The 23949-nt window shown below is 42.7% G+C and overlaps 1 protein-coding gene across 6 annotated transcripts in view; it reads right to left on the bottom strand.

The window, feature by feature from the left end:
- CRAMP1 (cramped chromatin regulator homolog 1) overlaps positions 1 to 22471 on the bottom strand; it is a 65055-nt gene extending 42584 nt beyond the window's left edge. The window contains exons 1-7 of one of the 6 annotated variants that reach the window (XM_019493106.2): positions 22038 to 22471; positions 19884 to 19955; positions 19071 to 19426; positions 9945 to 10138; positions 7369 to 7522; positions 4218 to 4301; positions 1886 to 1934 (exon numbers count right to left, since the gene is read on the bottom strand). In XM_019493106.2, the coding sequence (XP_019348651.1) occupies positions 1886 to 1934; positions 4218 to 4301; positions 7369 to 7522; positions 9945 to 10138; positions 19071 to 19426; positions 19884 to 19933 (887 nt within the window). In that variant the 5' untranslated portion in view covers positions 19934 to 19955; positions 22038 to 22471. Of the gene's footprint in view, positions 1 to 1885; positions 1935 to 4217; positions 4302 to 5176; positions 5241 to 7368; positions 7523 to 9944; positions 10139 to 19070; positions 19427 to 19883; positions 20036 to 20124; positions 20795 to 22037 lie in introns of those variants that run through there. The other 5 variants (XM_014597482.3, XM_059716779.1, XM_019493105.2 and 2 more) reach the window with 5 other exon arrangements.
- Between the last annotated feature and the right edge of the window lie 1478 nt (positions 22472 to 23949).

Here is a 23949-nt window from a genome sequence, read left to right as displayed (position 1 = left end):
ACAGAAAAGCTGCAAGACTCCTAAGCTGAGTTACCAACTTAACTGAAGTGTGCCATTTGGCAGAAAACAATTCTTACTGCTTGACATAGTTACAGGGTTAATTTTCCAATCAAAACTTGATGTTTGTGGCCTGGGTCTTCATCTTGGCTGTGAAGATTGACTCCCATATGTGGACATTCGATTTTGATAAACCATAAGCAGGAATCTTATAGAAAGCCTGGGGTGAAGCAAGGTGTTAACAGAGAACAGCCAGGACAAAAATCTAGGACCATTCAGACTCTAGATCCAGCTCTGCCCCTAACTTGCTGGGTGGCTACTCAAAAGTTCTCCAACTTGTCAAAGGAAGCTCTTGCATAATACACACGAGAATTACAAGAATATTTTTTCTATATGACATATAGTTAATAATCATTAGGGACTGGGGCAGAGAACAGAATGCCAGAAAATAAGATTATGATTATTAATTTGTAACACAATAGGGGGGAATTTTAGCAGCTGGTGAGCAGGAGAGTGAAGATTTCAGTCGTGTGTGTGTGTGTGTGAGAAAAATTAAAAATCTACATGCATTGCAGGTCATACTAAAAGACTGAGTGTTAAGTGCAAGGATACATGTTTCTGAATACTAAGTTACAAGAGAAAATCTTGACAGAATTACTATCCAGGATTTTCCTAGACTGTCAACCTTTGGTTTGAACAAATCAGAGTTAAGCCCTCAAATCCCGCAAAGCAATGCTGATGGGAAAACCCCAGAGCCTGTCAACAATGCACTGCAGGACTAGGGTGACAAAATGATTTTGGTCTTGTCAAATGTTGCCTAGCCTACATGATGGCATTGATTTTACAACAGGGCCCCAGTGCAACATATGCAAGCATGAATCTATTCTAGCATCTAAGTGGTAAAAGTAATGAACACTTTAGAAATGCTTAAAAGATGAAGACCTACCTATTTCTCCAATGGCAGACATGAACCTAAGCATTGGTATAATAAATGAAACTGTCTATGCCCCCCCCAAAATTTATAGCCGATTTAAAAAGATTACTAAAGGTTCTAGTCCCAATTCCACACCCCCTTTCTCCTGTCGCCAATTTTCCAGTTAACAGAACAACCTGCAGGCTATTCTGCAGAATATTAGTTAAGATTTGCAACACAACTGCTAACCTTGCAAAGATACTGTACAGTACCCCACTGAACAGGGAGAATATCTCATATTAAAATTAAAGCAAAATGCCTGGTTTGCCTGCATTGCAAAATGGTTGCAAAGTTCATTTTCATTGTTCAGAAAGTGAGAATTAGGGGTGTTGCCAGCACTAAAGTGATGTCTTTTAGGGCTTTATATATTTTTAAATATTTCATGCACTGCCTCATTTATAACAGGCATATTTCTCACTGCTTCTATAACCCAGAGGAGAGTGCAGGTGAGAACTGACACTCTAATCCTGTAAATCCTTATGAAGTCAAGGAAATTATTCATGCTGACAGCCAAGTACCTGTGTAACTGTTTGTAGGACCGAAGCTGTGGGAATGTTGGAAGAGCTCTGTGGAGGGCTAAAGCCACAGTACTCTGGGCAAGATGTCACAATTGGACAGAACAGCAAGCAGAGTTGTGAGAGAAAACTGCATACTAGGACTATAGATCTTTATACTCTGTAGGTTCAATTCAATTTAGGCCACATCTTCTACAAAGCATTTGCATCACCAGGATCTCTTAAATTTCACTCATTATGTGTTCCCTATTTCAATTAATTTGCCTCTCAGAAGGGAAAAAAACCTGGAACAAGATTATTTGTTCAGTGTGTTAAATCAAACTGTAACTTTTGCACAGTAAATGCTCCAAGCTCTGGGCTATTAATTTGGCAATCAGTGTTGGGAAAAATTCTGACTTACCCAACTTGGATGAGCTCATTGAGTTTAGCTGCATTTTTATCATCCATACCTTTAAGTGAAAAGGAAAAACAAACATAAGATATTAGGAATTAAATAATGCAGGACACAAGTAATATCTTTGTCTGTATGCTTTTCAATATTATGGTATATTGATATGTATGCTATATATTCTGATGAAACAATACATTTTAGTATAATAATACCTTGGATGTAGTATAATAATACCAGAGTATCAAAGTGCTTGGAAACAGTCTATTAAGCATGGAATAAAGACTTTTGAAAAGAAAAAGAGCCCAACATACAGAAGAAAAAAGAAAGTTTAGGAAGAATCCCATACCACATTCAAGACTGTTAAACATGAACTTCATGTGCGTTAAATGTGGAAGGCTGTCACTCAAGAACTAGGCTCTACAACCACACACAGATGTTTAATGAATTGATGCCTCACTTGGTGCAAATCGATTGTCTTGAGACAGAGATGCCTGGGCTACAACAGAAACTTCCTGAAAATGTGCTACTTACAAACCCGGAGAGGACAACCATTTTTAGTACAGTTTGTAGGGTTCATGCACATCCTGCTGTTAATTATATTTCATTTGTAGATTTAAAAGATCAAAGTTCATCTGCACTGCAATGACATTGCAGTGTTTTGCAAATGTGACACTGCAATTAGCAGTAAAACTTTCTGATCTTCATGCTCAATATCTGTTGCTAGGGCAGCATAGCATTATGGAGAAGCCTCAAACCCTCATATATGTTTGGATGTGGCAGAAGAAAAAAAAAAAAGAAAAAAGAAAGTTACGCCGACATTGTTGCAATGCATGTTTTGAAACTTCCATTAAGGTAATGTGATCTATCCTCTGTGTAGTAAAGACTGATTTTGCTTGTACAGGAATTGTCCTTTCCCCATTAGAGGTGAAAGTCATTCCCGACAAGTTTTTATGTCTTCATAGTTCTGCATAACATTCACTGGCAATTTCTAGTGGTAAAGACTTCTTGGGTTCCACCAGAAAGGCAAAGAAGAGGATTCCAAGAAGCAGCAGAGTACATTTGTCACAGAACCTGAGTGAGAGGGGTTACTGCTCATGTCAGAAGGGGAAACTAACAAAAAGGAACAGAATTTTCAAGAGGACAACGGACACCAATGTGGTGCCAAATATGGCTGAAGCACAACGTGGAGGTCCTTTCAGGATGACTGGGAGAAATCCTATTTCCAGTCATAACCAAGGAGGGGTCAGCTGATGCTCTCAATCATTCACAGACAAGTTGTGAAGGAGAGAAAGAAATACTACTAGCATTTTTCTGTTGATGATATAATCTGTCTTGCTTCTGCACCTCTGTCCAGAAACAAACAACATAAAAATAGTTCCCTCAAGATGGCTTAGCCTACTCAAGAACTTTTGAGCTAACAAAATAAAGTTAATGGGCACAGCCTCAACATCCAATTCATGAGATAATACAATAAAAACCCCATTGCGAACAATATGTAGTAAGAAATCCCCTGGTACATCATTATCCAGTTAGGATTTCAAGCCATCCATCCCTTATGCCTTTTCATTTTGTAATTTTAAAAGCAATGAAGTCTTTAAAAGGAAATAAGCACCAACATAATACCAAAGCTACACATGTATATGCTATGCCAATCTTGGAGCCTTCACGTCATCAAAAACATGGTACCAGACTGAAAGCAACATACAAGATATGTTATGGTGTTGACAGGGTTGAAGAATCTGAGTTATTCAGACTGTGTTTGTGAACTGTTAAAACTGTTATTTCTGATCAAGACTGTTAATGTTTATTCATTTTGAATATTGTTAAATAAAAATTTAAGGCCTGATTTGGAGAAATGTATTATCCTAAACATTGTAAATTACATAATTTGCTCCTGCAATTATTCTTACCTGGAAAATTATAGTTAATTACCTGATTTTTCAAGAATACTCAAGTACAAGCATCTAAATTACATACATTTCACCTGCAAATGTATAGATACTTTAAGTAAATAAATAACCACCACCCAGATCTGTGTTTTCTACTTCTTGCATTATTTGCATAAAGAAATCTACAAAGACTATGCTAAAGGAAAAGGGAAATCTCATGTGCCTGACTAAAAATATTCTTACAGAACAGAATTAAAAATTCCCACTCTCCACCAAAGAAAAAGAAAAAAAAAAAACTATGCCAAAAAGAATTGTAGTGGAATACAAATGGACACACATTTTGAAAACCATTAAAGCAGAACAGTCCAAGCCATGCCCATCCTCAAGGGTAGAACTTCTCGACTCTACAGCATAAAAACAAATTTCCATTACTAGTGGGCACTCATACTCACATCCCCCAATCTTTTTCCTTAGCTCCCCATAGCAGATTAATCCATAAAGCTCCAGGGAGGATTTTTTCAGCCCTTGAGAAAACACTGCAAAAAACAAAACAGCTGTCAGGTGAGTTATGAGAAAATATATGTGTAGATAACACCAATAGACCAAGCGACTTTCACCAAAAACACTCAGTGTACGGGACAAAAATCCACATAGATTTAACGGCTATGTGAAGTTCCCACTGCAAATAGCATCAAGTCTGATTTCACAGTAATGCTATAAGCAGAAGAGTGCACACATTTCATAGTTGTGACTTTATATCTGGGAAATGTAGCATTTTTATGCAGAGTTAAAATCTCAAGTGGCTTTCCCATAATTTAAAAAAAACCTGGATTTTAAACAGGGAAAACAGAATTAAGTCAGCTGTATATACATTAGCCATAATTTAAAAAAAAATTAAGTGACGATGGAACTATGAAATAACAACAAAAACCTAATTAAGTTTCAAGACTCATCAATGCCCCCTAGAAAATTCAAAGCATAACAACATTATCCTCTCTTTGATTTTATGTATACATAGACAAAGATTTTACTTTTCCAGGAGGCATTAGCATAGCTTGAAATGTTTATAAAATTCTGTATTCTAAATGTATAACAATATATTCACTAGTAAGTTTCTGGGGTTTTCTTTTCCCATCATCAACATAAATCAATGTGAGCATCATTATGTGTATTATGTCCAATATCCAGGACACACAAGAGAAATCCTTGTGGCATACTTATCAGTCCAAGAAAGACACCTGACTGCTGACAACTGCAATTCTCCTTGACCTAAAGGTTACCAAAAAGTTCAAAATTCACATACAACCTCATCAGTACTGATGTTAACCAGAACATTACACAGGTTCTTAAGCCTCTACATAGGCAACCAGAGAGTTTTCACACCTTATAGATTTGGATATAAAATGTTTACCTTTATTCATTTCTGCTTATCCAGCCCACAACAGAAGATGCTCCTTGGCAGGACTTCTGAAGTCCTGTGGAGACAGGTTTCTTCCAATATTGGATTTGCGGTGTTTTGGGGTTTTTTAATATTTAAAAAAAGGTATGTGATCTCAAAGTGGCAAACAAACAGTCACCAACTCCAATGTATTAGGAAAGCACTCAAAAAATGTCACCTTTATTAAAATGTGGTTTACAAAAAGACGTCCTCTCTTAAAACCCCAATCTTAAGGACGGACAAAACCATGTTTTAGAAGACATTTTATTATAGGAACGTTACCATACACCTGGTTTTCCTAGAAGTGTGTTGCAATACATACTACATAACTCTTGTGGCAACTGGTCATCAACACTGAACGCCTTAAGTTTCCCTTGGACAAGTAGATTTTTTTTTTTTTTTTTAAACAGTAGATGATGTCTGGATGAACTTATTCTGAGGACTTTAACAGAAGTTAAAGATAGTTAAATACTGTTTCTCTTAAATACAAACAGCCAGCTGTAATAATTGGTATCAAAGTAGAATGAAGGATCGGCAAGCTGGAAAGTGTATAGGGTCCCATACTTGCTGTTTGATTTCCAACATAGGTGTACTCCCAATTGATTTTGACTATTTAAAGATGTCTAGGAACTGTACTAGAAGTCTCTATGTCCATCTCTTCACCAGTGATTCTCAACAGGGGTACCACAAGATCCCTTTAAGGGTGCCACAGTCCTTGGTCTCTGCATGAGAAGGTAAGTGCTGACTCCTCCTCCACCTTCTAGGCACCCTGAGCCCACCCCAGCATCCTACAAACAAGCGGCACCCCTGGCTGCTCTGGCTCCTGTCTCCCTCACGATCCTAACCCCTGCACTGACTACCTCGACCCTCCAAGCGGTGTGCTCTGCTGCAGGCAGGCAGGCTGACCAAGGACTGTGGGGCCATGCTTTTCAGCCCATCTTACTCTCCTGCTCCTCCTGTGCTCCCAGAACTTGTAGAAGCCACAGAAGCAGGTAGCTCTAGTTGTCAGCATGCAAGCCCCTGGACAAGCAGCTGCAGTGGTGGGGGCACCTGCCCCCTCAAGTACCAACTGGAGGAAGGGAGGAGGCAGACAGAGGAAAGATGCCACCCTCACCTGGCACCAACCTCCATGCCTCCAGCAGCCACTTTCACTCCCTTCTGCCTCCTTCAGAGACAGCCATTTCCTTCAGGGATCTAATAATGCACCTTTAAGCCCCCAAATCTGCCCCACCAAGCAGCCCCTGCTAGCATGAAGCATTATGCACAACTCCTTGACATGCTCTCAAGGGTGCCCCTTCCATCCTGTGAACACTTTTTAATGGTGACACAGGGTACAAGGAGGTACACACTGTAAGAAACATTTGATTTTGAAGTGGAGTGCCATTAAATTCAGGATATGGAGGGGTGCCTTGAGTCTAAAAAGACTGAGAACCACTGATCTAGATAAAACTACTTGCAAATGGTCAGAAGCCCAGTTTCATCTTCATTTAAAGTATAGTTCAAATTAATCCAAAAAAGAAAAAAATCCTTTTTACCATTACTTTTATGAATTGCCATGCTACATGCACAGCTACAATTTCTTCATTTTTATTTGATCAGGAGAGAAGCAATAGTGAAATAAAAAGCACTAAACAAGTTCCTAAATCACTGAAACAGTTTCAAGTGTATTGAGTAGAAAAGTGCAGGGAAAACTCAACATTCCAGCCATCTGTTAGTCTGCCAAACCATTTTCTCCTTACTGGATTTTACCTGGAATACAGCAGGCCCAAGAAGCTAGGACAGCCAGGGCTCAGCTGTATTTCTTCAGGAAAGTTGCAATTGGCTACAATGGTCTTAGCTGCCTGCCCTTCAAACACCAAAGTGGTGCCTAAGGTTGTTACAAAATACATCTATTTAATCCACACAATTATTGACCTATGGTAGTGTGAGATAACAAGTAATGGAGGAATGGCCCATTTTATCATAAAATATTTTCCAATAGCTAGTTTTAAAACTAAGTAAGCCAATTTGGCCATGCTAAGAATACTACAAAGTATTCAGAGTTATTTTCCAAGTCACTATTTCTATTATCTGATAGAATTAATTCTCATGGCTCTATCTCCCACTGGAGAATATCCTTCCTGAACATTGAGATGTCCATGGAGGCCTTCCCATTGCACACTCACCATTATCAAAGTCAATGTATTTGGAAATCTTGTGCCAGGTACGATAATAAAAGTGCCGGACTTGCTCTTTGTTCTTCACCATACTTGCTGGTTTGCCTTTTTTCTTGTACTTCAGCGCAATGTTGTTCTGAATAGCTTCAAAGTCCTTCCCATGCTTGAAAAATACAAGATTCAAAATCAAATGAAAAGCAAAAGAGTGCAGGAGATAGAAAAAGAAAATTCTTAAGAGGATTTTAGATAAAGACTATGCTCTTCCTGGGTTGGCCTACAGAAGAACCAAATCAACATTGGCAAAGAGTTTGAAGAAAAGGTCAAGGAAACAGGCCACGTTCAAACCTAGTGTGAATAACCTAACTTAGTTCAACTTCAATTGAACTGCATTTATTCCAACTCCACTTACTGAACCAGTCTTTAATACATTTATGAACCATTCTCATCTCAGCAGGAGAAAAAGGAAATCAACATTTGGATTCAAACAGCTATTGAATGAGAAGCTTAGTTTGTCTCCATGTAGGTTATAAGACAATTCCCACACCTTTTTATATTGCTTTAGGATATTTTGGGTTAATGAACATTTATTATTATGGTACCAAAAAACCTCTCAGATTGCATAGAGCAGTGATTCTTAACAAGGGTGCCAGGATACCCTGCAGTGCTTTGAGATCTTTTCAGGGGTGATGTGGAATGCCACACAATGTTAGTGCTGTTAGGTGTGTGAACATGATTCACAAGCTAAACAGAGATTTGAAATAGGAATTTATAATATTAAACCATTCTGCCCGCTGTGGCAAGTTCTTTGAAGAATAATTGCTCTATTATTTTTCTGTAGTCAAAAAAGAGTGAGTGAAAATGAAGAACTGGCATCTTCCAAGGGGTGCCCTGAGTCCAACAAGAAGTACCCTGAGTCTAAAAAAGTTCAGAACCACAGCTTTAGACTATAAGAACTGAACATTAAAGTATTCATTTGGTCATAATACTCTGTTTATACCCATTTGAAAAATGTATTGCATACGTTACCAAGGGGATTAAAATAAAGGATCTAAATATAGTTTTTTTTCCTCATTTCTCCCATCGAAGTACAGCAAAAGTTCTGTTATCCATAATGAGTGGGGAATGGGGTGCTGGTTACCTAAAAATTCCAGTTATCTAAGGCAGGGGTTTTCAACCTTTTTGAAAACCCCTGTGGAGCAAGGGGGGGGGGGGGGGGAGGAGGAGTGCGGGCACAGCAACAATGGCAGGGTGGTGGGTGGCAGCAGCAGCCTCCACATGTGAGCTTCCCCCCCACCTGGGGCCAGCTGGAAATTCTGGTTAATACAGTGTTCCAGTTAGCAGAATGCCAGTTAACACAGATTTTACTGTACTGACCTGGCATCACCCAACTGAGATTCCAAGAGACCAAGACACAAGGTGCACAAGCCTTTGCCAAAGCTTACTTTTTCACTTCTTATCCTTATAACAATTCTGCACGTGCATATTTAACTGTAACTGCTAGAGGTACACCGATGCATCAATCTGTTATCAGATCGGTACCGATATGAAGAAAATTGTCTAATATCAGCCCTATGGGGCCGATAAATGCCATGCTGCGCACAGCCAGCAGTGTGGAGAGCTGCCTTCAGCTGGTAAGTTGGAAGGGGAGGGAAGGGGCAAGCACTGCCCAAAGGGGGCGGAGGGGGCGTGGGATGGAGCTGTGGCTCATGGGGTGGGGATGGTTCCCACACTTGCTTGCACCCTGGGAAGGTGGAGCAGGGAGGCATGTGCCCCTAGATCTGCATGATGTGGGGCAGGCAGCAGCTGCAGGGCAGAGCTGGTGCTGGTGCTGCGCAGGGCTTTTCTCGCTAGGCACTGGGCTTGGAGCAGGCTCCAGCGGTGCTGGGAGGAGGCTGCAACCACCCCAAATTTTGCCACAGTTCCACTCTAAGCCCCATGCCGCTGCCTGGCGCAACCCTGGCTGAATGTCCCTCCTCTACTCAAACACCGGGGAAAGCCGGAGCTGCACCAGGCAGCAGCACAGTGCTGGGAGCAGAACTGCAGCAAAATTTGGGGTGGCAGCAGCCTCCTCTCACCGCTGCCAGAGCCTGCTCCAATCCTAGCGCCCAGCAAGAAAAGCACAGCGCAGCACCAGCTCTGGCTCCACCCCACAGCTGCAGCCCATTCTGTGCCATGCAGATCTGCCTCCCTGCCAGGGTGAAAGCCGTGGTGGGAGCTGCCCCCACCCCACAAGCTGCACCTCTGTCCCATGGCCCCCTGCCCCAGCAGACCTGCCCCCTCCCTCACTGCCAGGGCATTGATATGCACCCCCCCCGCCTTTTCCCTCCCCTTCCACCATACCAGACTTACCCCCTGGAGGCAGCTGTATTGGATCAGCACTGGTTGACATGCCTCCTTAAATACCGGCTATAGGTAGCGGCCCCCAAAATCTCTACTGGTGTACCCCTGGTAACTGCATATGTAAACTCATCCTAAAACAATCCTTTAAAAAAATCCCAATCCAGACTTTCTTCAAACATTAAACAAAGCCAATCAAACGTAAGCTCTAAGGTGCACTACTCTTACCATTCCTCTTCTATGCATACCTCATATAGTCCCTCAAAGAAGGTATTCTTGTCCTCTGTACTCCATGATTCCCACTGACGTCTGACCTTCTTTCCTTCTTCCTTCTCTCCAGCTGAGGAGCCCAGATTCCTTGCTGCTGCCTTGGAACTCCCAGCAGGAGTGCTGGGAGGAATTCCTGATGTACTACCAGATGAATTCCCCCCATTATCTGCTCCTGTGGAAAGCAAGTGAAGACAAAAACCATCATATATAAAGAAAACATACCTGAGAAGAAAGTTTCCAATATAAAATTTTTCCAAGAATTTCACAAGAAACACAAAGCAGATTATGAGTTATGGTTATATGAAGAAGTAGGATTCGCGGATTTAGTCATTCGCGGGGGGTATGAGAATGTATCCGCTGCGAAAGGCGAGGGACGCCTGTATAATAAAGGAAAGGACGAGGAAGATAAATACAGCAAGAATTATTATTCATGGTTTCTTATTCTTATTCATGATTCATTTTCAGTAGCATAACAAACACATTCCAAACTAACCTATTTACAATATTCTGCAAGGCATTTGAAATGGCATGTTTTTATTTTGTATATACAATACACTTCATATGAAATGGACATTTCATATACAACAATAACTTTAAGGCAAACATTTCTTATGTTTTCCAGGCATTAACTCCGCCATTAAAAGTGATGCAGAGAGGGACTAAAAATCCTGAAAGTATTCTTTTGAATGTAGCCCTCTTGCATGTTCTGAATGAATGTTTTTAGGAACTTGATTATCCAAAATAACTGATTAATTATCTATCCACATGTACTCAATTAATCACAATACTAATCAATTACCAGAACACAGATTTAATCAATGATTTTCTAAAAAAAATACATTTTTAGATGTACATGTATTTTGCACATTTGGTATATAAAACTTTCATTCTAAAATGTGTGAAGCAGAAAATCAATTAAGACTTTAAGCATCTAGGAATTCCAATCAAAATGAAAGATATTTGTCATCATTTAAAATCAGAAGACATTACGTCTCACTTGCAGGTAACAAAATGAAAGCAATGATTCTAAGGACTCCATTCTTTCAACTCTACATAATATTTAGTTCAAAACAGCTCTACCCTTTTGTTATCTTATATCTTATGTCTGGAATATCCAGCCACCCTAAACTATAGTTTATATCCTTGAAAGATCAATTCAGACCTCTACCCTTTCAAAGTAGACAAATTCAATCCCAAGCAATGTATTTGAAAGAAAGTTGTCTGATAAGTCCTTAAAACTTAATATTTCATCAATGCTTCAAAGGCTTTAGCTTCCATTTTCTTCCTCCTAGGAAAAGGAGTTTGTTACAGTACCCTCTGAAAAAATCTTGTTTGCCCATTACAGTTCACCACAGCATTTACCAGTTTGCTGCCACAATCAGTCCTGGAGGTGATCACCATGTTTCAGCAGCGCAAGGAGTATTCTCCTTACCACATGCTATTTAAAGCACTCAGGGATGAAAGACATTGGAGAAAACGAAAACATTTGTGTGCATTATAATGTTTTTCCTGAAAAAAATTGTTTAAAGGTTTCACAGATGCAATATATATTAAGCACAAATTACCTAAAAATACTTCAAGTTCTTCTCAAAAGATCATTTGAAACTCAAGTGAAGTGTGAAAATAAATTAATAAGAAAGCCCACAGTGAAATTGTCCATTCTAGTACCTCTACTAAACTGCTGGATAGAGGAAGAGAGGATTTCAAGAATCCCAGCTAGGAATTTGACCTAGGAGCCTATTCTAAAGAGATGGTTTATATCAGGAGATCATTGCAGATGAGATAAGTTATTCTCAGTCCAGCTCCTGACATCAAGTTACACAAGTCACAAGACTGGACATCCCATATGGTTATAGCTCCAACGACTTGTTTCTTCTACTCTTCTGCACACAGGGGAAAACTCTAGCTCGACAGGTACAAAGCCTCAACTCTGAATGCAAGACTTGTTAGCATTGGTTCTTGCTTTACAGTCTACAACAGAAGAAGTAAGTTTTTGTACATGCTAATATTCATAATGAACTTTGCAGGACAACTCCAAACAAAACTACAGATCTCTTCCATATGACCCTAATGATTTGGATCAGTTTACTCATTTTGTTAATCTAGTGGTTTCTAACTATTTATATGTCTACTTCAGACTTGCACTCAAGGCTCCCACTCCAGACATACCACAATGTTTTGCTTTACTTAGCCTCAGGTTGTGTCTCAGTCAATGGTGTAAGTTCTAACTCACTATAGATCCTAGGCTGTGGTTCAGCATACATCCTACCCTAATAAAGCTTGGTCCTTATAACCAGAAGGACCAGGGATCACATAAGACTTAACAGGACTTGGTTTGCAGCATTCTGTCTGGGCTTCAGGAAAAAAAAAGACTTTGCCATCCCTTGCAAGACAAGAAGTCTCTTTCCATGACCTTTGTGATCTGTCAGAAAGAAGTCAGGTGTTCTACTTAAAAGCATTAATATAAGAAATTTCTTTAAAAATTGTAGTAATGGGCTTAAGGATTGAAATGTAAAACCTTGACATGCAAGTTACAAACAATGGAACACTGCATATATCAGATAGGTGAGTCACTGACGGTATTGGTGTCTCATCAAAGCTACAGTCACGACAGGTTTTTCATCTAGGCTCCCAGTTGCAGCTTACTGTTTGTTCTCTAAACATTCCCACAGGCACCTTACAGAAGTCATCAGATTCACAGCCTCAGCTGCTGGACCCCTCATACAAAGGGGTTGCTGTCCAACAGAATCAATCTACTCTGAACCACCAGTCCAAATGAACATACATTAGACTCCTTATCTGTGCCCTGCAGACTAATATTAAAACTAGTATATAAAATGCCATCTTCAGGAGTCACTTGTCAGCTCCCTGCAGAACATCTACCAGATGATCCTGTAGGAAAGGAATACAACTTGTAGTGATACTGCCTGTACAGAATAAGACTGAAATTAAGAGTAAAGCACATTTTTGTTTCCATTTCCTAAAATATACCTACTAAATTCCAACTTAGAAAATACGGGCAAGAGATTCCTTTGAAACAGTGTTCTTACATATTCTGGTCTTTTATTGTAGGAATAACTTCATCTTTACAAGTACTTCTTAGCTGAAGGACTGCATTAGGAAGATTGGAAAATCTCTTTACTAATTTTCTGCATTCCATCTATGTTGAATAGCGAAAAAAACACTTATCCTCTATAGCCCAGTTGCACTTATGAGGTACTATGATTTTGGAATTTTCAGAACAGCTGCTATCGCACCTTGCTATACTCATAGATGTTTTTCTTCTTGATTTTACTGTGAAAACACCCGAACTTAAAAGAAAGCTCTCTCACTCCCCGCAAACAAATGAATGTGATTATTTAAACACAGCCTACATCTTTTCAATGGCCAAAGGCAGCTTAACCTAGTGCAATGAAGGAATCAGCACAATCCAATGAAAAACATGGACTTCAGGAGTTCAAAACCACATGCTGTCTTGTGCAATAATCCTACAGAGCTGCAGCCTGGATCCAATCAATTTACTATCAGACAAGGGAGAGGCATCTCTAGTTTAGAAGAGGCTAGAATGGCTTCGAACCCCATCTATGAGCACATGCCCAACTTCAACTTTTGAATACTTGTAGGGCACATGACTCCACTTGTAAATGCTGTGATCCCATGTTTGGGAAACACTTGAATAAAAGAGAGACTGATATATCAGTCCGAGTACTAGCATAGTCCATGAGTACTATTCATTGCCCATTTCTTTTGAACAGAAAGTGGCATGGAATCCCCCAAAGCACAAACCTAGGATAGCACATCATACTATATGTTCACACCAGTTTCTTACTATGGACACCTGACGCTTTAAACAAGGCAGTTAAATTTCTAACAAAGATAAAGCCTAATAGAGATCTTTGTTTATCTCTAACAAAACAGGCACAAAAAGAAATCACACTGCTAAAATGCAGCTGAACTTGTTTCAACATGTCTGGTTTCAATTGCTGTCAGGGTACTACATGCAAAAAAATGTTACAGAGCTTTCAGTATACAATATAGATTTCTGCACTTGCTAGTTCAAATATGCATGGCTAGAACAGCCAGTCTCTCTACAGGCACCTACAATATTTTGAATATAGCAGGGCCTACTGAAAATATACTGATGTTCCCACCTATAGAAAGTTACTATCCACTTGCTCCAACATTAAATTAAAGTTTTAAGGGAAGTATGCATTAAAGCCCAACACCACACATCAACTTTTGTTTCCAACATACAGAATTAACTGGACTTTAATATATGATAAAAGTTTGGTTATGTTTACATAAGCATATCTCCCCCTTCTACACACCCTTTATAATGTTTTACAATATGAGGAAAATGCAATCAGGTTAAAAAAGAAACAAACAACACTTGGCTTTCAGCTTCTTAATATAAAAAATAAAAAAGATTCACTTAGGTACTTAATAATATAGATGCATATATTTGGAATTTAAAACACAGCTTGAGTTTTCCAGTATGAATAGCACAGCATATTCAAAAGGTACATAGCATTCATTGATATTTTGCTTAGAAATAAGGCAATCAAATATTTAAGAAACTCATGTGGGTACATCCTTAAGCAGAAACAATATTTAATAGGGATTTCAATTATGTTAATGACACAGGCATAGACAACTACACCTCTACTGGTGGGTACCATGCAAAGCTCACGGTTTGCCATGCAAGGGATCTAAACTATGCTGCTTCTGTTTTGGGGATGTTGGAAGGGATGGAGAATTCCCTCCTAGTCTTCTGCTGATTTCCAGGGCAAGCAGGAAAGAACAGTGAATTCATGACACAGAATGAACATGAAGGAAGAAAGTATGGAATAAATGACAACAGGGACTGAATTAGGAAGAAAATAAGCATAAAAGATACTATGCTCATAGGTTTTAAACCGATATGTATTACTTAGGGAAATAAAATTAGGAGACACATCGGTCTTCACCAAGGCTACAATATGTAACATTACACACAAACTAATTTTGAAGATTTTGAACCCCCTTCCCTCCCATCAAGGTTAGAAATCAAATTTCTGGAAAGGGATTTCAGTACATGAGTGCCATTGGCAGTTAACCAGCCCTAATGCATGGGCTTTATGATATGCAAATTGTGCTGGCTTGAATCAACCTGTTGTTATCTTCTCAAATGGATGAAATTTTAGAGGCCAGCTAGAGAAGATGGAACATTTTAATCTATAATGTTTTAATCTTTAAACTCCTTAAACTGAAGAGCATTCTTATAAGAACTATGGCTAACCCAGGGGTGTCAAACTCGCCCAGCCTGAAGGGTGTGGGGCCAGTCTACAACCTGGATCATGATCACAGATCAGCCCTGCGTGCTGCTTGCAGAGTGCACGTCAGCTCCAGCCTGGTGCACCACGTGCAGCACAAGCAGGCCTGGTTTGGGGTACATGCTGCATGTGGCACCCATGCCAGCCCAACCCTGTCCACTGGATCCAGCAAACAGGGCTACTCTGTGGGCCTAATCCAGACTGGCCCCACCTCCAGTGTGAAGGGCTCATCTGGCACGGGCACCACATGCAGCACATACCCTAGACCAGCTCCATGAGTTATGTGTAGTGTGGGCTAGCCAGCTCCAGCCCCAGGCACCAAGTGGAGCCCATGTCAGACTGGTTCCATGCACCGGCCCCAGTCCTGTAAAGCATGCGGGGCCAGTCTGACGTGCCTATTCCATGTAGTGTCTGAGCCAGACTGACCCTGTGCACTTGGACTGGTCCCCTGTGTTGTGCACGGAGTGTACCACATCCAACCCCCTCTCTACATACACTACGTACTAGACAGGCTGCATCCAATGCACAGGGCTTGTCCAAGACTCACAGGCAAAATGATAACACTTGCAGGATACAGCTCCATCTTTGACACTCCTGTATTAATCCATATACTTATTGGAACTATCCTCACACAAAACACTGTAAGTCAGGAACAGAAATACAAAAATATGCTTCCTATCTTCTGGAAAAGCTATGGAATGATTGAGCTGTCAAAAAGTGATTTAGTCTTCCTTAATTCATTCTCTATGGAGAGAAATGGGCAGAGGACAGGAATGAAATCCCTTAATTTGTCTCAAACTATTGCTGTAATACTTGACAGCTACTACTTCATGTTCACTTTAGCCAAAATGTTTATAGAAGACCTTTAAAAAAACAAAACAAAACAAAACAAAACAAAAAACAAAACAAAACAACACACATTCAGCACACCAGAGAGACCTCTCACTCAGCACCCAAGATGGGTGGACAGTAGAAAAGAAATTTCATTGATACTTCATCTCAAAACGCTGCTGCTTGTAGCATTTTTGTTCTGAAGTACAAACCATAGCAACGCACTATGCTAAAAGAACAAGAACCAGAAATTCAGAATTCAGCTGGAAATAGCTTCCTGCTTATTACAAAGTTAAGAAAGCTCCCAAGAGCTTTACCTTCTGCTGGACAGAATGTGAGAAAAAAAGAACTTGGTAAAAGTTCCCTTAACTATCCTATAGGAGAAGGGAGACTCACCGAATAAATAAAAAAAAAAAAAAGCACGAAACAGCACAAACTATTACAAATAAATTTGATTCAAACAAGCATGCTTCTTTTTGGGGCGGCTTATAAAGAAATGATCATGAGCAACAAACGTACTGAGAGTAGGTACTACTTCAAAGAATTTAAATGCTATATTTAATAAACATGCAATTCCCTTCTGACTCCCTCTCCACATATTCCCAAAGTGAGATCTTTATAGATTCTGAACAGAGAGCTCCTTTAAAAATATTTTGAAAGGTTACCACAGTATTATTTATGATCACAAAAATAAGCTGGATTTATGAGAGAGAACAAATGGTAGTGTAAATCAGGTATTCCTAAAGCTAGTATCAGGTATTCCTAAAGGCCAGTGCTTACATGGCCCTTACAGACATCATCCTAGGTGTTACATGAATAATGGAAAGGTTTTGAGCTCTCATAGTTGATCTGAAGGTCCAAGGAAGCCTGTACAAGCACTGCAGCAAAGCACTACCAGATGACTGTATTAAACTCAGTTGCATATTATTTTTGTGGAAGGATATATACGGTTTGGAGTGACAGCAAGATTAAAGATTTTTAAACCCACTTGCTCTAAAAATTTCCTCTATGCTATTATCACCCAGCTGGAAGCTTACACTGTGTGGTGCTTCATAAGGACTGTAAATTCACAAAAATTGTAAATCACAAAATATTTTGGCATCAGGGAGAGAAGTCAGATAAACTAGCTTCAGAGTCTCCATCTTTGAAGGTAAACTAAATTTTAGAAAGATTGCACTCCGCAGCTTTATTCTCTAAGATTCTGACACGGACATCTCAGAAATATCTACGAAATTGCCTCAAGCGCATTCACAGCGAAGCTAGCCAAGCAGAGTTCTGGCTGTATGCAATTCAAGAAGCATGAGCATAATCATCATTCTACCACTGAGTGTCATCAAAGATTTAACAAAACTCCCCCAAACCTGAAACAAGTCAGGTACAGTGACTTAATGTTTTGTTTATTTATGTCTGAGTATTGAAATGATTCTTGTCCTTTTGGTCTGTACTATATTTACCTACATGTTGTTAATTTCAGGATTTGAATTGTAAAATAAAAAGAATTTGCTTGATAATTGTTAGCATAAGCAGGCCTACTTGAAAACATTCCATGGCTTTAAAAATATACATCTATTTACCATGCAGGCCATACACATTCCAAAGAAATGAAGCTCTCATTTAACATTACTTTCAGTCCAGAAACTAATTAGCTGCATCTCATATATTCCTGTCTTTTTTTGGTATAACTCTAACAGGGACAGAATTAGCTTGGCTTCTCAGCTCCAGGTACCACACCCCACATTAAAGCTTTTTCTCAGTTTCAAAAAATTAAGCAGAATTTACTAACCAATTGGGAGCAATTTAATAAATAATACAAAAATATGCCATACTCAACATAGTTTAAGGCTCATCTAAACATATGACACCTTATGAAACATGCCACATAGCAAATTTGCATTTGCTACTATGGCCCTCAGCATTTTTACCTCATGTACAGTATATGCAGATTCAATGCCAGAAAAAGCAAGGGTGAGATAATCTGCAATACATATTTAAGCAGCATCAAGATGTTTTTCTTTGGTTAGATGGAGGTAAAGTTTGCTTTCCACAAATAAAACAGTGAAGAAATACACAAATGTTATCCTTCTTCAAAACAATAACAAATGATATTTAAATATTGCTGCCCACTGTCCCTAAAATTATCTCCAAGTACAACTCAACTGCATTGCTAGGTGTCAACCAGTAATTGCTGTGCACACACCGAGTCACTCAGTCTTCCTGCGTTCTGCCTATCTAGAAAAGCAACAGCTTTGAAGAAACAAGAGCCTATCTAGGATACTAAAGCTAAAAAAAAAGGCAAACAAGCAAGCAGGCAAATTAAAAAAAAAAAAAAGTCCCCTTTAAATGTTACCTCTTAAAGTATCCTGGGCACTTCTAAACTGATAACATATTAGTGGAAGATACTGCATAAAACCTAGGGCAACATGATTAGACACACTTACAGCATGTGCATTTCAGACATGTTTCAAAAGCCAGTTCTTTGTGTAACAGCCTCACAAATAATTTTGTGGAGGACAGATAGCAAGATGTTTTTCTTTTTATTCTAGCACCTAACAAATATTGTTACAACCCCCCACTAGGAATCTTGTTTGTAGTCCCTTGATTATACACCTTTCCAGATTCTGATTTACTAGCCAAAATAAAGGAATTTAACAAGACTTAATGCTGATTAAATCCAGGAGGTAAATATCCTTTTTGATCATAAACAGAGCTTTTCCCCTCCATGCACACATCCAAAGTACCCATATTTACAAGTGTAATCGTGAAGAGTGGGCAGCACTGGAGCTGGAACCTTGGGACACAAAGAGGAATCCAGCCAGGATGAGAAACAACACAAAAACACGGGGGGAAATGTAGAAAAGATGGCATCCATAGGACTCAAGTGAAGCCCCCTTGAAATTGCAGGCAACCGCCCACCTGCATCCCAGCTTTGATGTGCTTTTTAAGGGTGAAAGCATACAGTACCTTTGCTTTTTGCAGTAGTGCTGCTGCTGTTGCCAGTTGAAGAGGATGCCTGAGAATCCTTCCTTAACCTCTTGCTCTGAGGTCTGACACTGGACCTGAGAAAATGATGCTGGTCCTGGCTGTGGGATGGCTGGAGGGAGGAAGGGGCCTGGGGCAAACTGGGGTTCGCTGGGGGGTTGTTGTTAGTGTTGTTGTTAATAATCTTCTCTTCTTTCTTTGTGCTGCTGCTGCCTGGAGCTGCCTCTCCTCCTCCTCCTGCCCCTTCTTCTTCCAGGGACTCCTCATCTCCGCCTGCTCTCTTGCCCAGCTTTTTCACCCCTTCCTCCCCGCTGCTCTCACCCAGTTTCACTGTCATCCTGTTGGGGAGGAGAGAAAGACAAGAAGGGGACACAAAGTCAAGCCACAGACCCCACTCGAGGAGCAGAAAAATCCCTGGGCTGAGAGGGGAGAAGTTTAGCTGCAGAAATTCCTCTCAACATGGCCGCCGTTGTTTGTTACTAAATCCCCTTTCGTTTGCTGTCCCGACCCAACAACCTGTGCCGAGGGGTGGGAGGGGGAAAGCCCCATAGGAAACCCCCCAAACCGGCCCAAAAGAGAGCCCGGCTCCCACGGCAGCCCCCTGGCACCTTGCTGGAGAGATTAGGGGCGCCTTTGGCAAGGAAATCGCCAAGCCAAACTCAGGCGTTTGAAAGCGCTCGCCAGACACAGAGAGAGAGAGAGAGAGAAAACCAGCCACCAAACCCCGGCGGAACAAGGGGATCGCAGCGCGGGGAGAGGGGCCCCTAAAAGTGACTCGCCCCCACCCCATCCTACCCATTGTGCTGTTCCTCAGGCCCAGGGGGGCTCTTCTTTCTCCTCACCATGGAGCCGAGGTGATCCGACCTGCTGGGGGGGGGAAATTCATATTCCTAGATGCAGCAGCAACAGCAGCAGCTTCTCCTCCTCTCTGTGTGTCTCTCTGACTCTCTCTGGGGCTGGGACTGGCCAAGGCTACAAAGATTTCCAACTCCCCCCCCACACTCCACCCCCCACCCACCTCCAAATTACAAGGTACCTTTCTGCTTCCCCCTGAACTGCAACTTTTTCCCCAGGAAGGCGGCAGGTCCCGAAGCGCACAAGGAGCCCCAAATGCTTTGGTGCCTTTGCAAAGCAGCATCGCGCTGGGGGATCGCCTGTCAACGTTTGCATTTTAAAAAAGACACAAACCAGCAGAGGATTTGGGCTTTCCAGAGCTCTGAACTTTGCTTGCTACGTCACCAACCTCCAGCATTTTAAAAAAATGATTGTAACCCCTCCCCCAATTAATAAAAAAGGTGCCAGGCTCTCAAACGTTTGTTGTTGTTTTTCTCCACCCCAAAGAGGAGTGAGTGCGGTCACAGACACTGCAAACGCTTGGCCGAGTGAAAAGTTTAAGAACATTTGTTACAAACCCATTTACTGAGCTCCACTGCCTCTGAAATGCCTTGCACATCGTCTTTAAATGTCAAATTTGAGACTGGACCCATTCTGGCTATAAAAATGGCCACTCTGCATCCAGGCTTGGTTCACAGAGCTGCTCAATTTTTAAACCATCACACCATATATCTATATATACATAGATATATACACATACACACCTAAAAAGCTTCGGACAGCAGTTACATTGTCTGTTAAGGTCCACCACTGATTGACTTTTTTTTGTTTAAACAATGTAAACTTACTGACACCATATCTACCAACAAGGGCAACTTTCAAGAAACAAACTGTACTATAACAAAACAGAAAGCACTAGGAGTTGCAATGCAAGTCTCTTATCACAGTAGCAGAAACCACAGTCCAACTTTAATTAAGGAGCGAGATAACAACCCACCGGGAAGGGAATTGCAAGGATCAACACAATTTAGAACAGAAAAAAAATCCACCCAACAAGAAGGGCCAGGGAGCTGCACCACAACTTCATAAAGCCATGTACTGGATAGTAGGATACTATTATTAATGCTCCATATCTTCCCCACTGACTTTTTAAGTTAAGCCACTGTATTAATCAGTGGAGAATTATTTTGGACAATGTCCTGTTCTTTGCCAATAAAGCATATAAACTGAGCGGAAGTACAGATCCAGTTTTACATGGAAAGAGGGTAAACCATCCACTTGCCAGACCACCCACAAGAGGTGCGAGGCAATCCACACACACAGATACAACAACATTAGTGTCTATCGGCTTCAAAACCACAAATCCTTAGTCCCACCACTTCGTGCTCACAAGCCTTTCCCGTGTTGAAAGTCAGGGGTGCCTGATACCCAAAGGAGGCTCAACTCCACCTGGTGCCAGGGTTGATTTCGTGATGCTACATTTAAAGGGATGGATGTATCTACCGCTATCCTCCCGACAACTGCGGCAACAGAAACAGTTCTCTTTCCGACAGAACAAACTCAGCAAATGAAAGGCGGTGTCTTGTCTACTACACCCGCAGGGAAAGCAAGTCTCGAGCTGCCTCTTTTCCAACAGTTGCTCCCTGAAACTGTCCTAACTGCACCGTCTCGAGCTCGCCAGCCGCAACCCTCCTCCCAGCTGTCGCCGTCTGGCATTCTTCCCCGCATCACACCTGTTTCCCTCCCTTTTCTTGACAAGGGAAAGACCAACCCGCGGCTCCGCCGTGCTAGATCTTGGCGCGCCGCGCGCGGCCCCTTCCTTCACCAGGGCACTGAGCAAGCCAGCGCTCTCCTCACCGGCAGCCTGTTCTCCCCGGGTGGTCAGTCCCGGGACTCCCGGAGGTGACCTGCGGCTCTCCAGGCTCCCGGAACCACAGACGCAGACGAGGTCGGACGAGCTGCACGTTTGCCAAGCCCCGTGGGGCAAAACCATCCCCAAACACACACCTCCTCCACCGACGTGGGGGAAGCCACGTTGCTCTGCTGCCGCCGTCCCCCACCGGGACCAGATCACGCCGGAGACTCCCCCGGCACCACCTCCTGACGGAGCTTTACCTGATGCATCAATGCCCCGGTGCAGACGGTGCGCCCCAGGTCCTCCGGCGGCTGCTGTCGCTGATCGTCTGGCTCCTGCGGCGCCCGCTCCGCCCGCCTGCGCCCCAAACCCGCCAGCTCGTGCCGCTGCCTTTGCACCCCCAGGTCCTTCAGCGCCGGCGGGCTCCAGCTCCTGGCCCCCCTCCCACACGGCGCGCTGGGTCCGCAGCCCCTGCTCCCAGCTGGCGACGGGAACCCCGCTCCCCCGCGGCCACGGCCCCAGCTCCCCGGCCGCAGCAGCGGGACGATTCCCCAGGCCCTCGGGGGCCCCGGCCGGAGCAGCGATCGCCCCCCCGCAGGCTCAGTCCCCTGCAGCCCGTGCCCCGGGGCCTGGCGCGGGCCGCATGCAGGGTCCCGGCAGCAGCTGTTCCGCTTCCTAGTCACCCCGGGCTCGGCTGGGGGAGGGGGAGGGGAAACCGGGCGGACAGCGGCTGCGCGAGACCAGCTGAGCGCGCACCGACACGCCCCCTCCGCGGAACCCCAAACAAAGCGCCCCATTGGCCCGCGGCGAGCGGGCGCGAGGGGGGAAGGCGTGGCCTCCACACAACCGCCGGCCACTCGCACTGCGGCGCGGGGAAGGTGACGCAGTCACGACGCGAAAGACTAGGCGAGTCCGGGACAGTCGATGGAGGTGGTTTCCAGGCGCTGATTGGCCACGAGGGGGGCCAATGGCGAGGTTAGAGGCGGGACCTAAGGTATAGGCCAACACAGGATTGGCCAGTTGCTGTTTGATTTGCATATGCGGTTGCACATATTGCTCCTCGGGACAGGACATAGGCAGACAAGGTTCCTTGGGTGAATTTGATATCTTTATTAGACCAACCTAAATGGTTGGAGAATAGTTATTAAGCAAGCTTTCGGGTTCAAAAACCCTTCGTCAGACTAAGGAAGCTGCAGCAGTTGGTGTGTGCTCTTCCTGGACAGGACAAGCCTTCGGCACGTCAGAGGGGTTGGGCAGGTGCTGGGCACAGGCTGGTGGGCGTGTGCGAAGAGCTGGGCGTCGCCAGCGGCGGCTGGGGAGCGAGGAAAGCGGGGAGGACGGAGTCGCTCGGAGTGCGGGGAAGGTGGCGGGCGCGGGCAGGCGGGAGCGCCTTGCGGAGTACGGAAAATAGATGATGTCATGCAGTGACGTCTCCAGAGCCACCGCGGCTGCAGGACCGGCTCTTGGTACAAGTACCACGCTATAGAGCTACAGATACCCATATATTTACAGCTATCCATAGTCACTTGCAAAAAATATTTATTCATAGCTATTGATAGCTCTGAATATTTTTTGTTTGTTTATAACTATTGGTTGTGATATTATTAATTTACAAGTCCCAGGGGTGAGGGGCTCCCCCTCTGTGGGACTCAGCGTAGGGGAACAGCATTAGCCCTGGGGGTGCCTTAGCACCCTTTGCTTGGCTGGAGACTAGAGTTCCCTGCTAAGGCTTCCACCAGCCCATTACCCCTCTTGCCTGGCTTGGTGCGGCTCCCTGTGTCCTGCAAGCTTCTGAGATGTTAACAAGTAGCATCAACCTATTGGTGTGGCCAAGGTGGTGTCTTGACTACTTACGTGCAGCACGTAATCCTCCCTTCTAGGGGAGAGTTGTACTGAGGACTCATTTCTGACTGCCAGGGCAGAACACTATGATCCAAGAGGGAAAGCAGTAGGCGACAAAATATCTTTGCATATGTACGGGCATGGGTACCTAGCTCTGTGTCTGGGCAGATCTAGGGGTGCAGATGGGGGGGCATCATCACATACAAGGTAATACAGCCTTTTCTCTAGAAATGAGAAGCTTTACTAATATGATAAGCTGGGAAACACCCTTCTTGTCAACACGGTGGCAGAAAGGGACCTTGGAGTCATTGTTGACTCCAGGATGAACAT

The sequence above is a fragment of the Alligator mississippiensis genome, chromosome 13, assembly GCF_030867095.1.
Source record: "Alligator mississippiensis isolate rAllMis1 chromosome 13, rAllMis1, whole genome shotgun sequence".
Lineage (NCBI taxonomy): Eukaryota > Metazoa > Chordata > Crocodylia > Alligatoridae > Alligator > Alligator mississippiensis.
This window is presented reverse-complemented; position numbering and strand designations above follow the sequence as displayed.